This window comes from Oncorhynchus kisutch, linkage group LG19, assembly GCF_002021735.2.
Source record: "Oncorhynchus kisutch isolate 150728-3 linkage group LG19, Okis_V2, whole genome shotgun sequence".
In the NCBI taxonomy this organism is placed as follows: Eukaryota; Metazoa; Chordata; class Actinopteri; order Salmoniformes; family Salmonidae; genus Oncorhynchus; species Oncorhynchus kisutch.
In genome coordinates, this window is record NC_034192.2 from 38,177,740 (window position 1) to 38,193,827 (window position 16,088).

Genomic DNA, 16,088 nt, shown 5'->3' on the forward strand with positions numbered 1-16,088 from the left:
AGACAATTGAATCAAATCCACTTGGACAAATCCTTCAGTGTATTGACTGGCTTTGTGAATTCCTGTTTTGTCTCTGGAAGTAAGCCATTGGCTTGGTTTTTACATGACGGACTGACAAAACATTGGTGGCCCTAGGTCTTGTTCATGCTCCTTTTGTTAATTGTGAGATTAATCAATCTAGATATTTTCCACATATCAAAGTTCAGACTTCCTGAAATACACTGGATCCAAAGCAATTTCAAAAGTCAATGCAAGATTATGCAAACCCACAAAAGCATTGTTTTGAGAAATTGAGACCTAACGATCTACTCTTTTAGATAGATGGCTCCATTATAAATACCATTTACAGTGCCAAATTCAATCAACTAAGCCATGGGTCCACATTGAACCCAAAAAGTAAGACGTCACTGCCAAAAATAAATGATGTTCAGATAAAAAATTTAAAAACATGACATGGAAAAATATCTGATTCTTTTGTCCATGTGAAAGCTGTGGTAGTGAGGGCTTTGTGGAGAGCACAGTCCGGTCAAAGCTCTGTTCACAAACTCAATGACAACCAGTAGCATAAAAAGAGGGAAACACACAATACCTGGCAGAACCTTTCAAAGAGTCCACTTTGGTCATGCAAACACTTGCTGATATCAGATTTATTGTGGAATTTGCTTATTCAGCTTCAGATCTCTGTTAAAACTGTTCAACTATCTATCCTCCATTCTAACCACTTGACCCCAGTCGCACAAAGAAGCTGAAATGTTTACTGTACAAGCGAACAACTATATTCTAAGAACCCCCCTGGCCTCATCAGACAGGTTTTCAGAAAGGACTGATTAACAGATATCATCAACGTGGATTATCAGGAGTATCTTGATCAGACCCGTGGCTGTGCAAAAGTGCTTCATTGGCATATAGTCCATGCACTGTGAACTCAGGAGCCTGAACATTATCAACAACCAATACTGAAGGGATGTTACATCATCACTGTTCATACTTCCACATAACATATTAATAAACCAAGCCATGTTGGTATGAGTCACAATTAAAATATCCCCCAGCCCCACCAAACTACACTGGCTTGGTTTATCAATATCATGCTTAGACTTGTAAATAGGACGGACTGAAGCACAAACTGATTAGCAAAATCAAATAAATGAATGGGAGTGTTTTAAAACAGGTGGCCACCAACATGAAAGCCATGTCATAAGAGAAAGACCTAGCATAACCGTTCATCTTTATTGCCACTCGCAAAGGCTCAAATCAGATATCACTGGATTACCTTCTTAATTAAAGTCCTACTCCAGTCTACTTTTCAGCTCATATATCACATGATTTGCTTAACAAAAGGCACATCTCAATAGGTGGTCCAGGTGTCCTCATGACATGGCACAACTAGGAGGGGGGGGAATTTCCTCTTTTGGTCTCTATTGCGTGGTGAGGAGTAGTCGTCTACTGTGATTGGAAGCGACTTCACCATTCATTTTCTTGATTCAGGTTCACCCAAACATCGTTTTAATCTTTGTTTTACTATAGACAGTTACAGTTGATTTCGGGATTGTATATTGATTCGCTCTCCTTAAATATTTATCATGTAATGTATTCGTTTAAGTCTCTGAATTGTTTAATCAAACTTTTTTTTAAATCCCAGAAATGTTCCATATGTACAAAAAGCTTATTTCTCTCAAATTTTGTGCACAAATTTGTCTACATTCCTGCTAGTGAGCATTTCTCCTTTGCCAAGATAATCCATCCACCTGACAGGTGTGGCATATCAAGCAGCTGATATCGATTTGCTGAGGAGTATTTCTGTCTGTAATAAAGTCCATTTGTGGGAAAAAAATGATTCTGATTGGCTGGGCCTGGCTTCCCAGTGGGTGGTGTCCAAGGCTGCACCCCTGCTCAGTCCTGTTAAATCCTCACGAGTGGCACAGCAGTCTAAGGCACTGCTTGAGGCGTCACTATAAACCTGGGTTCGATCCCAGGTTCTCACACAACCGGCCGTGACCGGGAGTCACATCGGGCAGTGCATAATTGGCCCAGCGCTGTCCGGTTTAGGGGAGGGTTTGGGGCACCTGTAGACTGACTTCGGTTGTTAGGTGAACAGTGTTTCCTCCGACACATTGGTGCGGCTGGCTTCCGGGTTAAGTGGGTGGGTGTTATGGAGCCCAGGACTCAGCGTATACCTAACTATCCAGGACTCAGCGTATACCTAACTATCCAGGACTCAGCGTATACATAACTATCCAGGACTCAGCGTATACCTAATTATCCAGGACTCAGCGTATACCTAATTATCCAGGACTCAGCGTATACCTAATTATCCAGGACTCAGCATATACCTATTTATCCAGGACTCGGCATTTACCTAATTATCCAGGACTCAGCGTATACCTAACTATCCAGGACTCGGCATATACCTAATTATCCAGGACTCAGCGTATACCTAATTATCCAGGACTCAGCGTATACCTAATTATCCAGGACTCAGCGTATACCTAACTATCCAGGACTCGGCATATACCTAATTATCCAGGACTCGGCATATACCTAATTATCCAGGACTCAGCGTATACCTAATTATCCAGGACTCAGCGTATACCTAACTATCCAGGACTCAGCGTATACATAATTATCCAGGACTCAGCGTATACCTAATTATCCAGGACTCAGCGTATACCTAACTATCCAGGACTCAGCGTATACATAATTATCCAGGACTCAGCGTATACCTAATTATGCAGGACTCAGCGTATACCTAATTATCCAGGACTCAGCGTATACCTATTATACTTCTGCAGACATTTTCTACCATCAGCCAAAGTGGATACACAGGCATGGCAAATACCTAATTCATTACAGTAGTACTGTATTTGCCTTGAAATGTAAGTATTATCTGTATGTTGATATACTACTCCAATGAAAGGCTTATCCTTTTATAAAGTCCATTACCCAAGCTAATGTAATATAAGGTCACCTGACTAAGGTAGCACAGTCTTATTTTGTCTAATGCGAAACACACCATTAACCCAGCACACAGTAAGTATGGAAGTACGTAAAATCTGTCCTATCTTGAATGGCATATGAGAATACCTTCAAGCCATGCGGCAGGCAGCCTAGTGGTTAGAGCGTTGGGCCAGTACCGGAAGTTTGCTGGATCGAATCCCCGAGCTGACAAGGTAAAAATCTGCCGATCTGCCCGAGCAAAGCAGTTGACCCAAGTTCCCTGGGCGCCGAAGACGTGGATGTCGATTAAGGCAGCCCCCCACACCTCTCTGATTCAGAGGGGTTGGGTTAAATGCGGAAGACACATTTCAGTTGAATACATTCAGTTGGACAACTGACTAGGTATCCCCCTTTTGCCTTTTCCCAATGGCCTGCCACGACCTGTCAGTTGGGAGAGGCTCTGCCGGCTTTCATCCATCTACTGCCTCAAACCATCTCACATATCGCCACCACTGTCACTCTAAACACAGCATTGTCTAAGTGCTCATAAATAAAATGTCATTATAGAAGAAATCTGGGTGTGAAATTGAAGTGGTATAATATTCAATCAGTTTTAAAATTATAACTATCCATCCACAGCCATTCACAGGCACAGGAGGAGAATCCAGAAGGCAGGTTGGAACAGGACAAAAGGGGATGGGGGAGTCCCGCTGTGAGTCAGCACAGCGTAAGGGAATTAGTGTAAACCCTCTTTTTTCTGCCCAGACGTGGGCGTACAGTAACTCTCCGGGGCACGCCCAACAGGGCGTAAAGTTCAGGGCAGACAGAGATGTACTATGTAGACCTGGAATGAGTCTTGATTCAGCTTCAGTGAAAATACTGTCTATTCTAGGCTTTGCGTTCATGAACATTCTGCTCAAATGAATAGGCCCCTGGTGTTTCCCGTGAATGTAGTAATGTGTACAGTGAACAATGGTTTATATAGAGGTGACTCTTACCATTGGTGTTGGCCTGTAGTGTCTTCAGGGCTTGGATGAGGCCTTTAAAGCCATCCAGATTCCGGTCATTCTGACTGTACAGCAGGATCTTCTTGGCATCGGAGAACAGACGAGAGATTCTGCAGACATCCACAGATTAACACAGAATAAAATTGAATCAGTTCAATTCAAGTTATAAACAGGATATTTACAGGAAACATTAAAGTGACCAATTTCTTTATTTGGAAACAATGATGTTATTAATCCAATGAAGCGGATGAATCATAAAATAAAGTGTATTCATGTTTTTATATTTTAAAAACAAATCAGATACAGAGATGCAGCTTGGGGTGGGACTCACATGGACTCGTTGAAGTTGCCCACGACTCCGGGGGACTCTCCAGGAGTGGGGTTGCGGAAGCAGGGGTTGTTAGCGTTGCAGATGATGCCTTGGATCCAGGGCAGGGTGCCCGCCGAGGGCATGGCCTTGTTGGGGAAATGACCTGAGCGAGACACCGGGAGAGATACCATCAGTAACGTCACTGTACAGTCGTCATAAGACACAAATTGTGGTGCTTGAAATTCAATCATTTATATAGCACATTCAAAACCACATCTCTGGTTGTATAGCAAAACACTTTTGGGGGGACATTTTTGACATATTTAGTCTATCAATACACTATCTACAGAGAATGGACTGCAGAGAACACAGGGTAATTCCAGTCACGTTGGATCTGATACTGAGACACTTAAATGGCCTCTAAATCAACCCGACAGAACTACTTGAGGTGGTCTTTGAACATCACCTACAGAGTTTCAAAATTCTATTTTTGTCTACGCAAAAGACACCTAACTGATGTGTGTTCTCAGATTAACTTATCGAGCTGGTGGCGGATGAGCTAGCATCAGCGTAACCACGTCTTGTCCCATCTTGAAGGCTTCACTGCTGCCTCAGCCCTTATCAATGTGAGGGAGTGATTGCCTAAGTACAATGTACAACCTTTGTCCCCTCCTAAGGTGCCATCCCTCCCTCCCCGAGAGGCTTGCCTTTATTTGTGTGATGAGTTAAAAAAAGTAGGCCCGCTATCAGTAAACCTGTGGCCTGCCAACTGGCCCATTACTAAGAAAAGCAGAGATAAGAGATAACCCCACATAGCCAATTGCTTAGCTGATTCAGGGCAGCCATATTGCCTTTCAGAGTGATCGTCATCGACGGCCTATAAAGATTATGAATTAATGAACTAGTGGGTGATAAATGTGAATCCTAAATGCAATTTAGCTAGGCAGTTTTCAAACTAGCACCACATTAATCTGAAACCATTTGAAATCTTCCAAACTAGCACCATATTCAACTCAAATGCTTTGAAATCTTCAAAAAGAGCAATGGGTATTTGGAGTCTTATTGCACGGTCACATTTCTTTCATGGTTAATATCCATCCCCAAAAGCAATAGGTTAGGCCCTGTGCAAGGAAGACCCTGTCTTTCCTATGGGGTGTAGGAGAAGTTACAACATGCTCAGACCCACGTGCTGTATGACTCACACCATAAGTATCCCTGTGCCTGGTGCCTAACCAAGACTTTAGGAAGAACTGAAAGCATTTCACCCCTAATGCTTCTGCTTTCTGGCAGATGGACAAAGCGCAGGCTTCCGGGAATGAAAGAAAGCGGATATTCTGACGTAGACAAAGATTTCTCAGGAGATGTGTTCATCCCATTGATAACAGTTATTAGTAGCTATACGAATGCTTTGTCCCACACAACTGTATCCTGAAGCAGGTTTGTAGGCTATTACACAAAGTAGGATCAATAAGAATGCAAGTCCCATACAAAGAAACAATAATTGCTTTAGCAAAGAGAAGGTAACCGGCAGCTTCATTGATCCTGTTCTGTGAACTGACCCCAGTGATATAATTAACTGAAGAATTCTCTAGCGTATCATTCCGGGGAAAACAGGCTTTGGTTCAGCAAGTGCATTTCCATTATATAAGCTTTTCCCATACCCGTGCCAAAGATAGTCTCAGAGGGCCTTGCGACTTTTATCAGCTTTCACATATAGAACCTTGATAATGAGATTAGAGCAGTAATAAAGGCATCGTAAACTCTAACCCCCTCATAAAGTCACTGATATGTCCACAGGCAATCTGAGCCACCTCACAAACGAACTGTCCAATCAAACAGAAAACAATCAAACTTATATTTGTACAGTTTTGACTAATCAAAGAGACATTTTGTTTTGTAAAAAAAAGCTCCAGTGATTAGTATTGGATCTGTTGTGATGTTCGTATCGGAGGCTTCATGCAGGAGAAGTAAAGGGATACATGCCCAGTGGGAAGAAATCTTCTGTCAGGCTTTAGATAAAAACCCATTAACAGGAGTATATCTGCCATCCCATACCAGAAAATTGATTAGCAGGACAGAATATTCCCCATATAACAGTTAACGCATAAAACACCCAGCATACACACCCGATAAGGACCTATCATAAACAGTTCAACACGATTAGGCTGCTGTTGGACTGTGAAAATGTATGTCTTTTTTTTCTCCATAGTGGGTTTACTCGAGTGGCCAGCACGTAGCAGTTTCTGAATAAATGACTGCACATGGCATTGTAGCAAACTAGTGCATGGTATTGCTAGCTTGTATACTGTAGCATCAATGGCTTGTATCTTTGGCAGTGTACAATATGTATACATGCGACAACATAGTTCATCCACAGAGTACAAATACAAATGCCTCCGTGGCCACAACAACAGGAGTGGTTGAACAGCCATTTGAGGTGTGGGGTGGGGAATTCAGTTGAGTGTCTTGTGGAAATGTGTCTGTGTGTAAACAATGACGAGGGGGGTGCATCATACTTACATTCATGTTGTTCGTACGGAGGGTAGTTCAGTCTCACTGATATCAAAATGAAGAAGATCAACAGGGGCCATACTATCTCAATCAGCAGTTGGAGCTAGAGAAGAAAACAAGAGAAGGCCAGTTAGCATTTTTTACAAGGAGCGTGGCCCATGGTAACCATTACAACCCCCCCATTTATAACCATAAGCCTAGCTTGTCAGCTAATAGTCTGGAGCGCTTAAAAGCTGCCATTCAAAATGGCTCCCTCACTACACCATATAATAGGTCTGCATCAACGCTATACGCAGGGATGATGTAGCTGTCATAAGACAGCGTCTATTAGGACTGCATTCCTAATAGACGCAAAGCGATCAATACAACCAACCCCCACTTCAAAATAGCCAATGTTGCACACCCACATCCAGCAACAGAAGTCATCTCTGTTCAAGGGTTATCAGGTGCATGCTGATTGGATTAGGAGATGGAGAGAGATGCTACTCCAGCACACGTAAAGCCATCTAGAGGCAGGGTTCTAGCACAGGTGGGAGACAAAGCTGTAGTAGCAATTAAAGCGAACACTGCTAAGATACAGCTCTGTCCCTTTGGGCATGTAGCATATTACTTTCCAGTAAAACTTTTTTTTTTTGACTACTTGAATAAAGGAGCCTACGTCTCACATCTAATACACCGTAAAATCTCCCTCCAGTTAAGGGAATTGCTTACAATAGTTATTGTAAAAATCAAATCAAATGTATTCTTCACATACAGTTTACAGCAGGTATAAAAGGTGCAGTGAAATGCTTGTTAGTTCCCTCAACAATGCAGAAAATTAATCAATAATAACAATGAAAGGAGTCAAGTCAAAAATAACAAGTAATAGAAGAGGTAGTATGCACAGTAATAATGGACTGGATTTACAAATATAAAGTGGGTAGTGGAATCAATGGTATATATTGGAACAGCAGCGTTGACTGTGTTTGTGCGTGTGTGTGTTTATGGGTGTTTGTGTGTTAGGGTTGGATGTGTGGGTTGTCAGTGCAAATAATTTATCCGGTGCAAATAGTCTCTAAGGTGCAGGTCTGTCCAGGGAGACGACTAGCATAAGCTTTTCAACAGTCTGATGGCCTGGTGGTAGAAGCTGTCTCGAAGCCTTTTGGTCCGGGACACGATACTCTGATAGCGCTTGCCAGACAGTAACAGAGTGAACAGTTCGTGGCTCGGATGACTTGAGTCCTTGACAATCTTTCGGTCCTTCCTCAGACACCGGCTGGTGTAGATGTCCTGGAGGACAGGGAGATCGCCCCCAGTGATGTATTGGGCCTATCACAGTGCTGATCTTACTCTTATAATAGGAGAACAGGACATGACCCCTCTTTGAAACTAAACAGCTATTGAACTATTGTGTAAAGTATGATTTGCTACAAAGAAAGCATTTAAAAACTGTAGACCTGGTATATGACAATAATAAAGTAAATACATTTGTTTGAAATACACTGTAAACATTATAACAGAAGAACATAATTATACATCCTCTTTTAAATTGTCCTATCAAACAAAGCCACGGGAAAAAGTCCCAATTCCTATTTCACCAATTCACACAATCTGATTTAAAGATGTTCTGCTTACCGTTTGCCTTCTCCTGTAGGTAAAGTTCTTCCACAACAACAAGCCCAGCTGAGTTGAGATGGACATCTCTACTCTGGACCTCTTCCACTCAAGCTTCCCTCCAGCTCCAAACTGAAATGACACACAGGCAGTGGTGACTGTGGGTAAAAAGTCCAGCCAGCCAGCACACAGCTCAAAGGTACAAGGTCAAGGATCATTTGTCTAGTTGACAACATCTCTCCAATAGGTCCTCCTCACATGGGAACTTATTCTGCACTGTGTCCCCCACTCAGTTCCCAAGCAGACTTTATGAGAGTGAGGATGGATTGAGGGGACGTATTTACAGGTTATTAGTGGTTCTGTCAGTACAAATCGTGTGGTTCTGATGGAGTCTTTGCAGATGTTCTTTATATCTGGTCAGAATCACTGATACAGGCCCTCCTCCACCCTCTGGGGTATGGATAATGATTATATCTCCAGAGAAACCTAGATGCAAATAAAAGTATTTTGTATCAAATTACTCTAGGCAGAATTAGATGTTTTTGGTTTGGGTCAAAATGACCCATATTCATGCAGAAACACAAAACATGATTTAGATTTGTTTATGAAAAATGTAAACTATTAAATAAACCACCTTGGGGGGGTTATGACCAAAAATATGCCCCAAGGGTCAGATGACCTTATGACCCCAGTCAGAATCGGAGTTCCATCTCTCTCTGGACCCCTTTCCCATGAACTGTGTGACTGACTGACTCTGCTGCTAGCTAGGCACCTTGTTCGTTAGCTATAGCTGTGTAGCAACTTAGCCAACCAGGCACAGGTAGATAGATGGTTTAAAGCGGCTCTGGCTCTATGTTCATAACTAAAACTGATAGCTATTTGCTTTGTTGCGATGACAATACATTCACCTGGATATTAGCTAATTGCCAGGGTAGCTAGCTAATGAACTCCCCCGGAGTATAAACTAGAACATCTACGGCCATGAAGCAGAGCCAGACAGAATTCCTGCCTAGGGATGAGAGCGCATCATTGCACCGGTTAAACACCGAAGCATGCCTTTCCTCACATGCACAATTGTAAACAACATAAATACATCCAGGCGTTTGGCTGCACCATGTTTTACTGGACATATATGGCCCTAACTTCATAGACGAGGGATAAAACACTGGGTCACAGGGATGAAATTCGCGCAAAATGGATAACTGTTTATGTTGTCCAAGTGGCATGAATCGGAGTTTTGTTTGCATCGTAAACATGCATCATTCAGTTTTGCTGCTAGTGAGGCTCCTGGCTTTTCAGGATATTGAAATTACAAATCACAAGGGTTATTTGTCCTTATGGTTAAAAGGCATATGAAAACACTGAAACTGGAAACACTATTGAATGATCAGTGATCATCACCATTTGAAGCATGTAATTTAACTAAATATATTTACTTACATTTAGGCTGCAATTGTTGTAGGCTAAGTGGGAATGAAACCGTCATGGTACAGAAGGAGAATGCGTTCCTATTTCTTACTTACTTTTTTCAAACTACATTGTAGGTTAAGGGCCTTATAAGTAAGCATTTCACAATAAGGTCTACACCTGTTGTATTCTGCGCATGTGTGACAAATACAATTTTATTTGGTCGGAGAGAATTAATTAATAAATAGATTGAATGAATGTTTATATTGAGGGAACGAATAAATAAAAACCCAACTGAACGGATTAGTCTGGACAGTTTCTTCCTCCACCATGGCACATTAGGGCTCCTGAGTGGCGCATTAGGGCTCCTGAGTGGTGCAGTGGTCCAAGGCACTGTATCTCAGTGCTAGAGGCCTCACTACAGACCCTGGTCCAATCCCGGGCTGTATCACAACCGGCCGTGATTGAGTCCCATAGGGCGCCGCACAATTGGCCCAGCGTAGTTAGGGAAGGGTTTGGCCAGGGTAGGCCATTGTTGTAAAATAAAAAAAAATTCTTAACTGACTTGCCTTGTTAAATAAAGGTAAAATAATTGTTTTTTAAAGTGTCTCAGCATGAACCCAATAAATGGAGCATGGGTATAAGTGAATGAGTGAGTAGGCTACACAGAAATAGAGGACTCTAGTGCACAAAAGCCTGTTTTAGCATGTGCACCACATTCAACATTTTGAAGAAGTCAACTGGGTGAGACTTCCTATGGGTTAAGGAAGGATCGCATAATTCCTCCAGGTCACCAGGAGGGATCAGCCAATGAATTATACTTGTGAGAAAACATTCCATAACTGCAGGTGGCAGTAAATCATCAATCTTGTCTTTATACCTGTTCAAACACAACCTAGGTTGCAGTGTCGACCCCGCCCTGTGCAACTGGGTCCTGGACTTCCTGTCGGGCCGCCCCCAGGTGGTGAAGGTAGAAAACAACATCTCCACTCCGCTGATCCTCAACACTGGGGCCCCACAAGGGTGCGCTCTCAGCCCTCTCCTGTACTCTCTGTTCACCCACGACTGTATGGCCATGCACACCTCCAACTCAATCATCAAGTTTGCAGACAATACTACAGAGGTAGGCTTGATTACCAACAACGACGAGACAGCCTACAGGAGGTGAGGGCCCTCCAAGTGTGGTGTCAGGAAAATAACCTCTCACTCAATGTCAGCAAAACAAAAGAGATGATCGTGGACTTCAGGAAACAGCAAAGGGAGCACCCCCCTATTCACGTCGACGGGACAGCAGTAGAGAAGGTGGAAAGTATTAAGTTCCTTGGTGTAGATATAACCGACAAACTGAAATGGTCCACGCACACAGACAGTGTGGTGAAGAAGGCACAACAGCGCCTCTTAAGCCTTAGGAGGCTGAAAAAATGTGCCTTGTCACTCGAAAACACTCACTAACTTTTACAGGTGCACAATTGAGAGCATCCTGTCGGGCTGCATCACCGCCTGGTACGGCAACTACACCGCCCACAACCGCAGGGCTCTCCAGAGGGTGGTGCGGTCTGCACAACGCATCACCGGGTGCAAACTACATGCCCCCCAGGACACCTACAACACCCGATGTCACAGGAAGGCAAAAAAGATCATCAAGGACAATAACCACCTGAGCCACCTGTTCACCCTGCTTCCATCCAGAAGGCAGGGCCAGTACAGGTACATCAAAGCTGGGACAGAGAAATAGAAAAACAGATTCTATCTCAAGGCCATCAGATTGTTATACAGCCACCACCAGCACAGAGGTGGCTGCCTACCTACAGACTTGATACCATTGGCCATTTTAATAAATGGATCACTAGTCACTTTAATAATGCCACTTTAAGAATGTTTACATCTCACATGTATATACTATATCCTTCACTATCTATTATTTTCTATCTCTTGCATTTTTGCCGCTCTGTTACTGCTCATCCATATATTTTATACTTATATATTCTCATCCCATTCCTTTAATAGATTGTGTGTATTAGGTTTTGTTGTGAATTTGTTAGATATTACCTGTTAGATCCTGATGCACTGTCTGATCTAGAAGCATTTCACTACACTCACAATAACATCTGCTAGCCATGTGTATGTGACCAATAAAATGTGATTTAAGTGTGCACTATGTAACCTTTCAGTTTGTTTACCATAGAAGTAGTAGAAGAAGAAAATGTACTACTTTAAAATTGAGATGGCCTCAATGACGTTGCCCATGCTCGCACAGACGCCATAACGGGAAATATACAATGTTGCATCCTCTATCTCTACCGTACGCTACTATCAGCTTCTCTACCGGTGTTTGAAGTGACAAGCTCAGTCTAGGCTATTGTCTCCCTGTCTTTTGTACTCACAAGAGCCAGGTGGGCTGTTTGTGTGATAACTCCCGCAGGTAATAGGACAATATAAATGACTCAATAACAAGTTATTTTGCTGGGCTTCACATTGACGTCCCTTACTGTAAATTAAAAACAAAGTAACTTGTTTCTAAGTTGTTTATTAACTTGTTTGGTGGCAAAATGTTGTAGAACAAGTACAGGGATAACTCTGCAAAGAATGTAATTTAATAGAAAATATGGGATCGTTTTTAAAAGTCAGTTTATCACAATGGGTGAGAAGATTCGTGCCATGCCGTGTTCTCCGCATGCTTGGAAAAATCTAATATGAAGTCCTTTTTCCTAAATGAGTAAATCACTGTTACATAACTATACATAATGTGGTTGTAAATGTGACGGAAGACTAGTCTACATCGTGTTTTATAATTAAGTACAACAAAAACTACAACGAACACATTTTTTGCTATAAAACAAAATATCTATAAGTGATGCGTTGTTGAAAAGAAAAATAGCAAAAGTTTGCCATATAACTCCGTTATATTTTCAGCTTTCTTTCTAGCAGATAGGACTACCATTAAAAGAAGAGAATAAACAAATGACAGACAATTAATCAGTGGAAAATCGAAATACCTTTTCCCAAAGGCACGAAATCAGACCCTTTCAGCATCAATTGTGTTTCCTCCTAAGCTAAACCACACTTCTTCACCACTTTTTGAAATAATTTTTTATCCTGGCTTGTTATCCAGGCATGTGTGACCTGTACACAGAGGAGGAGAATCATCTGGATCTAGAAAAGCTTTTATATGGAGTGAACCTTGGCTACATCCGCTTGGAGAACTACAGGGGTTACTCTCGGTCATGGAGATGTTCCGTGATTAAATCCCCCTAGTGGAGCACATGTAGACTCGGGGCTACTCGCACTCCCCGACCTCCTTAACATCTGGAACTAATGATAATCGAAATAAAAACAATAGACCTACATGTATTTAAAGTATTAATTAACCTTCCCGGGACTACATATCGTTTGGGTAAACAGTTGGGTTTATAGGCCTATACGCCATCGTCTTTCCACAAATTCTGTACATTTTAGTTTGACATTTTAGTCATTTAGCAGACCCTCTTATCCAGAGAGATTTACAGGCGCAATTAGGATTAATGAAGTGCCTTGTTCAAGGGCACATCGACAGCCAGCTCGGCTATTCGGTCACTGGCCCAATGCTCTTAACCGCATTTTCATTCGGATTATTCAAATCAAATCAAATTTATTTATATAGCCCTTCGTACATCAGCTGATATCTCAAAGTGCTGTACAGAAACCCAGCCTAAAACCCCAAACAGCAAGCAATGCAGGTGTAGAAGCACATTATTCAGAATGAAAACGAACAATCACTGACGCTGAATATGTTTTTCCATGGATTTAGATTAAACCCCATAATTTACTGTCAAAACATAATCTGGTCATGTTTACCTTTCATGAGATTCAACCATTAATTAGATATTTCCCCTGATTTCTTCCAATCACTTCCAGATTGCATGTATCAGATCAAATTGTATTGGTCAAATACACATATTTAGCAGATGTTATTGCAGGTGTAGCGAAAAGCTTGTGTTCCTAGCTCCAACAGTGTAGTAGTATCTAACAGTGCAGAAGTAGCTAAAACAATTCACAACAATACACACAAATCTAAATGTAAACTAATGGAATTAAGCAATATATAAATATTATATAGAGCTATGTCAGAGTGTAATTGACTAAAATACAGTAGAATAGAATACAGTATATACATATGAGATGAGTAAAGCTGTATGTAAACATTATTTAAACATTATTAAAGTGACTAGTGTTCCATTATTAAAGTGGCCAGTGATTCCAAGTCTATGTAAATAGGGCAGCAGCCTCAAGGTGCAGGGTTGCGTAACCGGGTGGAAGCCGGTTAGTGATGGCTATTTAACAGTCCGATGGCCTTGAGATAGAAGCTGTTTTTCATTCTCTCGGTCCCAGCTTTGATGCACCTGTACTGACCTCGCCTTCTGCATTATAGTTCGGTGAACAGGCAGTGGCTCGGGTGGTTGATGTCCTTGATGATTTCTTTGGCTTTCCTGTGACATCAAGTGCTTGTAGTTGTCCTGGAGGGCAGGTAGTTTGCCCACGGTGATGTGTTGGGCAGACCGCACCACCCTCTGGAGAGCCCTGTGGTTGCATGTGGTGCAGTTGCCGTACCAGATGGTGATAATGCCTGACAAGATGCTCTCAATTGTGCATCTGTAATAGTTTGTAAGGGTTTTAGGGACAAGCCAAATTTCTTCAGCCTCCTGTTGCACCTTCTTCACTACACTGTCTGTGAAATAGGCTGATGATTAATGACTCATCACTTGGGAAACAACAATGAGTTCAGCCGAGGGGGTGTTCTTTTTAAAAGACTGAAAACATTTCCTCAAAGCAATGTGACGATGACAAAAACACAAATGTCATTGAAAGGAAAGATTTGAAGAGATGCAGTCAGCAAGTTACCCTTGATGACAATACAGTAATTTGCTCCCCCGAAATGGCGTAGCCTCTCACCTATGAATTGGATTAGTGCAAATAAATATGTTTATAGATGGAAATTATAAGGCCCATGAAATAGTTAAATAATTACACTATTAGGTTATGCATATTCATGAAACCAATCATTGTAGCTCTTTTTAATTATATCAATTATGACCTTTTCATTCTGCCAATCTGAATGGGACACTCAGCCGGTTCAAAGTTCAACTACTCAAAGCTCAATAACTTATCAACACAGTAGGATTTATAACTGTAGGCAGAGCATATCCTCAGAATACCATCTCCAACACTCTAATCAGAAAAGGAACAGTTCAAAGTTTGCCAGACGCTTTCATACCTCAAGTGGTCTAAAGTCAAGCTGATGTCATCTCATTCTAGTCAATAGGAGAACTCTGCAGTGCAGGCCTCAGTCCCTAATTAATGTGAAAAATGGAAGCCTAGTACTGGGAAATAACAGTAGAAAACATTTTATGGTTTTAATCTGTTTTCATCAACCTGGCCAAGGCTTTCGACTCTGTCAATCACCTCATTCTTATCAACAGACTCAATAGCTTTGGTTTCTCAAATGACTGCCTCGCTTGGTTCACCAACTACTTCTCAGATAGAGTTCAGTGTGTCAAATCGGAGGGCCTGTTGTCAGGACATCTGGCAGTTTCTATGGGGGTGCCACAGGGTTCAATTCTCGTGCAGACTAATTTCTCTGTATATATGAATGATGTTGCTCTTGCTGCTGGTGATTCTCTGATCCACCTCTACACAGACGACACCATTCTGTATACAGTACATCTGGCCCTTCCTTGGACACTGTGTTAACAAACCTCCAAACGAGCTTCAATGCCATACAACACTCCTTCCGTGGCCTCCAACTGCTCTTAAATGCTAGTAAAACTAAATGCATGCTCTTCAACCGATTTCTACCTGCACCTGCCCGCCCGCCTAGCATCACTACTCTGGACGGTTCTGACTTAGAATATGTGGACAACTACAAATACCTAGGTGTCTGGTTAGACTGTAAACTCTCCTTCCAGACTCACATTAAGCATCTCCAATCCAAAATTAAATCTAGAATCGGCTTCCTATTTCGCAACAAAGCCTCCTTCACTCATGGTGCCAAACATACCCTCGTAAAACTGACTATCCTACCGATCCTTGACTTCGGCGATGTCATTTACAACATAGCCTCCAACACTCTTCTCAGCAAATTGGATGTAGTCTATCACAGTGCCATCAGTTTTGTCACCAAAGCCCCATATATTACCCAACACTGCGACCTGTATGCTCTCGTTGGCTGGCCCTCGCTACATATTCGTCGCCAAACCCACTGGCTCCAGGTCATCTATAAGTCTTTGGTAGGTAAAGTCCCACCTTATCTCAGCTTACTGATCACCATAGCAACACCCACCTGTAGC

General features: G+C 42.1%; 1 protein-coding gene across 2 annotated transcripts in view; it reads right to left on the reverse strand.

The window, feature by feature from the left end:
* LOC109864794 (phospholipid-transporting ATPase ABCA1) overlaps nucleotides 1–12,907 on the reverse strand; it is a 39,923-nt gene extending 27,016 nt beyond the window's left edge. For both annotated transcript variants that reach the window (XM_020452744.2, XM_031797034.1), the window contains exons 1-5: nucleotides 12,762–12,907; nucleotides 8,380–8,490; nucleotides 6,775–6,868; nucleotides 4,276–4,417; nucleotides 3,936–4,054 (exon numbers count right to left, since the gene is read on the reverse strand). In XM_020452744.2, the coding sequence (XP_020308333.1) occupies nucleotides 3,936–4,054; nucleotides 4,276–4,417; nucleotides 6,775–6,868; nucleotides 8,380–8,445 (421 nt within the window). In that variant the 5' untranslated portion in view covers nucleotides 8,446–8,490; nucleotides 12,762–12,907. The remainder of the gene's footprint in view (nucleotides 1–3,935; nucleotides 4,055–4,275; nucleotides 4,418–6,774; nucleotides 6,869–8,379; nucleotides 8,491–12,761) is intronic.
* Nucleotides 12,908–16,088: the final 3,181 nt, after the last annotated feature.